This window comes from Plectropomus leopardus, unplaced genomic scaffold, assembly GCF_008729295.1.
Source record: "Plectropomus leopardus isolate mb unplaced genomic scaffold, YSFRI_Pleo_2.0 unplaced_scaffold13821, whole genome shotgun sequence".
In the NCBI taxonomy this organism is placed as follows: domain Eukaryota; kingdom Metazoa; phylum Chordata; class Actinopteri; order Perciformes; family Serranidae; genus Plectropomus; species Plectropomus leopardus.
Window position 1 is genome coordinate 1 of NW_024614749.1, and position 3,662 is coordinate 3,662.

At 39.6% G+C, this 3,662-nt stretch overlaps 1 protein-coding gene across 1 annotated transcript; it reads left to right on the forward strand.

Moving 5' to 3' along the window:
• Positions 1 to 284: 284 nt before the first annotated feature.
• LOC121964049 (glycogen phosphorylase, muscle form-like) lies at positions 285 to 3,094 on the forward strand (the record flags this gene model as incomplete). The annotated part of the gene is made up of 3 exons (XM_042514278.1): positions 285 to 389; positions 2,817 to 2,895; positions 2,991 to 3,094. Coding segments are annotated over exons 1-3 (255 nt in total), but the record flags the coding sequence as incomplete, so codon positions are not given.
• Positions 3,095 to 3,662: the final 568 nt, after the last annotated feature.

A 3,662-nucleotide genomic window follows, 5' to 3' on the forward strand; every position in this document is an offset into this window, starting at 1 on the left:
AAAAAAAAAAATTCAGGCAATTTTTGTGTCACCTTTTACTTAACCTTGCCAGCTGTGGGACATCTCAGCTGGCAGGGATAAGTAAAAGTTGTTTTTTGCCTTTTTCACCAGTTTTTCTGCAAAAATCAAACCAATCAAGTTTCAAAGGATTAAATGCTTGTGAAAGGTGTTAAAACGCAGCACAAGAAAACTGTTCCAGGTGTTAAAGGGTTTAAGTATTGACAGCTATATGCAAATTCCAAAACAAAGGTCAGCATTAACGGTTTGCTTTTCTTGTTTTCCTGCAGCGTGTCTACTACCTCTCCCTGGAGTTTTACATGGGCCGCACTTTGCAGAACACCATGGTGAACCTGGCCTTGGAGAACGCCTGTGATGAAGCCACATACCAGGTGAGGCAAAGGATCATGGGGATTTGTAAACCATCACAAACGGGCAATGTAAAGAAAATATAGCTATAGGTTTAATTCTTAGATAAAAAACATATTTTAAGAAGTAGCAGGGTGAGATTTTCCTCCATGAGTCATGGAAAATTCAGAGAAAAAATCAGAACTGGAGTAGACTTGCTTTTGGGTTTAAAGAGTAACTAAACCCCCCACTTTTGGCTTGAGTGCCTTCTCCCTTGAATGAAAAAAAAGTCTCAAATTGGCAGGGCTGAAAGGGTGAGCTAAGACACACCCAGTCCCCCAGTTGTGCTGCATCTTGATCCACAGTTCCTCCCTGCTGCCTGCACACACACAAAGTAGTCGGTTGGTGAAAGGGCGGTGAGGGGACGGTCACGGGGGCTTAGTTAGTGATGAAAGCAGGCTCCTGCTACTATGATCAGCCAATAGCAAAATTCAATTGCAATAGCGACAAAATTTTCACACAATCTGAAAACTTTAATACTTTGCACTCAAATGTTAAGACTTGGACCTGAATCAGTCAACAACACTACTTAATACTAGGGCTGTGCAATATGATGAAATATATTGTGTGAAAATAAAAAAAGTGTATTGTTTCATATTATGCTATATCATTTATTTTGTTTACATCATCTGATAATGCTTTGCGTCCATTCACGTGGTTTGGATATAAAGAGTCAGACACAGAACTAGAGGTGGGTGAATATACGAACACTTGATGCATTGCGGCTTGTGATATATAAAAGGACTTTATCGCTAACATTGAATATAAACACACACACACACACACACACACACAAACACACCTTTTGCAGAGCTCAGATCGCGACTATTTAGTCACATTTTGCGACCTCGGAGCACCAGTGTGACTTGCAAATATTAGTTATATATGAACAGCAGAGCTGTTAGTTTGTTGCCGCTCAGTGAATGAATCCTCATGGATACCTGACTAGAACCTTCAAGTCCACAGCAAAAACATCCACCTGCCTGAGGCAAGCCGAGTCTTTCACAATAAAAGCACCATGGGTCCTGCATTGATTTATTTAATTATAAAAATTATTTTTAAAATTTCAATTGATTGATTGATACTTTGTTAATCCCATGGGGAATTTGGGCAGTCAGCTGCTCACATTCAATTAAAAAAAAACAATAAAAGCATAATAAAAACAAAATAAAAGTATTGTGAAAACGTAGTTAATACAGTTTGAGTTAGAAAAGTGCAGTTGTGCAAAGTGGGGAGTTAGACACCCAGCCCCCGATCAGTCACGTGTCTCCTCCCTTCATCATAAAAGTACTTTATTTAACTTCCTTCCTTCTACTCCATCCACCTCACTGTGCCCCCCGCCCGCCTCAGCACCAACTCTGGAACTCACTCCCACCGGACATCCGAAACACTGACTCTCTTCAAATCCAGACTCAAAACTCACCTGTTCAAGACGGCTTACTCTGTGTTATTGCATTGTTCCATTTTATACTGTGTGTAGCTTTTATCTGTTGTTTTATTTTAATAGTTTTATCTTTGTAAAGTGTCCTTGAGTGCTGAGAAAGGCACTTATAAATAAAATGTATTATTATTATAACTGTATTTTATTAAATGGTAGTATAACAGTAGTGTATTTGACTTTAATATATGACAGGAGCTACTTGATTGATATACTTCTATAGTAACTATCCTTCATTCAGTAATCTTGTATTGTAATAGTTAATATTTGTTTAAAGGACATTTAAAAATAGCGAGATATATAATGTTTATCCCGATATAGCCTTAAAATATTGCAATATTATTTTAAAGCCATATCCCGCAGCCCTACCTTGATCAGTAGTTAGTTTGTGCTATTGCATGATTTGGTTTATCTGACCTAAAAATTTACAACACTGAAGTCACACAATAAAACAAGCGAACCGATTGCGGCAGCAGTAGACCAGAAGCTCCTGTGTTCAGTGGGTAAAATTACTGTTTTTGTCAGCCAACAAAACTAATGGTCATGAAGCTTATGAATTTGTAAAAGGTACATAACGTTGATGATGTTAACAGTGAAATAAATGAGTAAACGGACCTTTATCAGTGAGATTGATGGAGTGCCTCTTTTTTTTTTGAAAGATTATTTTTTGGGCTTATAAATGCCTTTATTCAATAGGACAGCGTAAGCGTGAAAGAGAGAGGGGATGACATGCAGCAAAGGGCCGAGGCTGGAATCGAACCCGCTGCAGCGAGGACACAGCCTCGGTACATGGGGTGCCCGCTCTACCCACTGAGCCACCAGGCACCCCATGGAGTGCCTCTTTAGTGGTTATGCGTAGCAGCAGTGGCTGCTAGAGGCAAGGAAAGACAAAGACTGGCCTAATGTCTGCCTCAGATGTTGTGGAGGAATGATGCTTGTGTTTGACTCCTTTCTTCACTGATGTGCTCCTCAGCTGGGTCTGGACATGGAGGAGCTGCAGGACATCGAGGAGGATGCTGGTCTAGGAAACGGAGGGCTGGGTCGTCTGGCAGGTGAGTTCCTGCGTCTTCCTGACAGACTGGGATATTTAGCACAGTGGACAGGACAGTCTCAAGCACACACCCCTCCCTCCCTGCTGTTTCCTCAGCTTGTTTCCTGGACTCCATGGCCTCTCTGGGTCTGGCTGCTTATGGATACGGCATCCGTTACGAGTTCGGCATCTTCAATCAGAAAATTGTGGACGGCTGGCAGGTATGTTAACCTAATGGTGATTATGGACTTGACTCTCTGTCATTAACCCTTAGGGACTGTTTGGTGCATTTTACATGCTTTTCACTCTTCATTTTTTGATAATTTGGGCTGTGTTCATGCATATGGTATACATTTTGGCAAGACTTATTTTTGTGTAATCTTAGAATTTCCAGGTCAGCTACTACAATAAGTGTAAAATACACTGTGTAAACTAAATTCTTACACTCATACTGTTAAGTGCAAAAAATGCACAATTGAACCCCATCAAAGCATAAAAACATGCATCGTATTATTTCTGGGAGTCATTCTGGGCTTGGTATTTGTCATTTTTACTATTTTCCACCTGATGATGTTTTGGATTTTTTTTTTAACCATATTTGGCATATGGAAAAAATACATGCCATTTCAACTAGGTGCACTGTCACAATCAATTTTGCTGCCAATCACTGACTAAAAATCCCAAACTAAAAAACTACTTTGCATGAAATATATTGAAAATAATTCATTTTTTGTGTTTTTTTCATTCAAAAACATAGTGGCATCATGACAAAAATCTGGCATTTAAAAT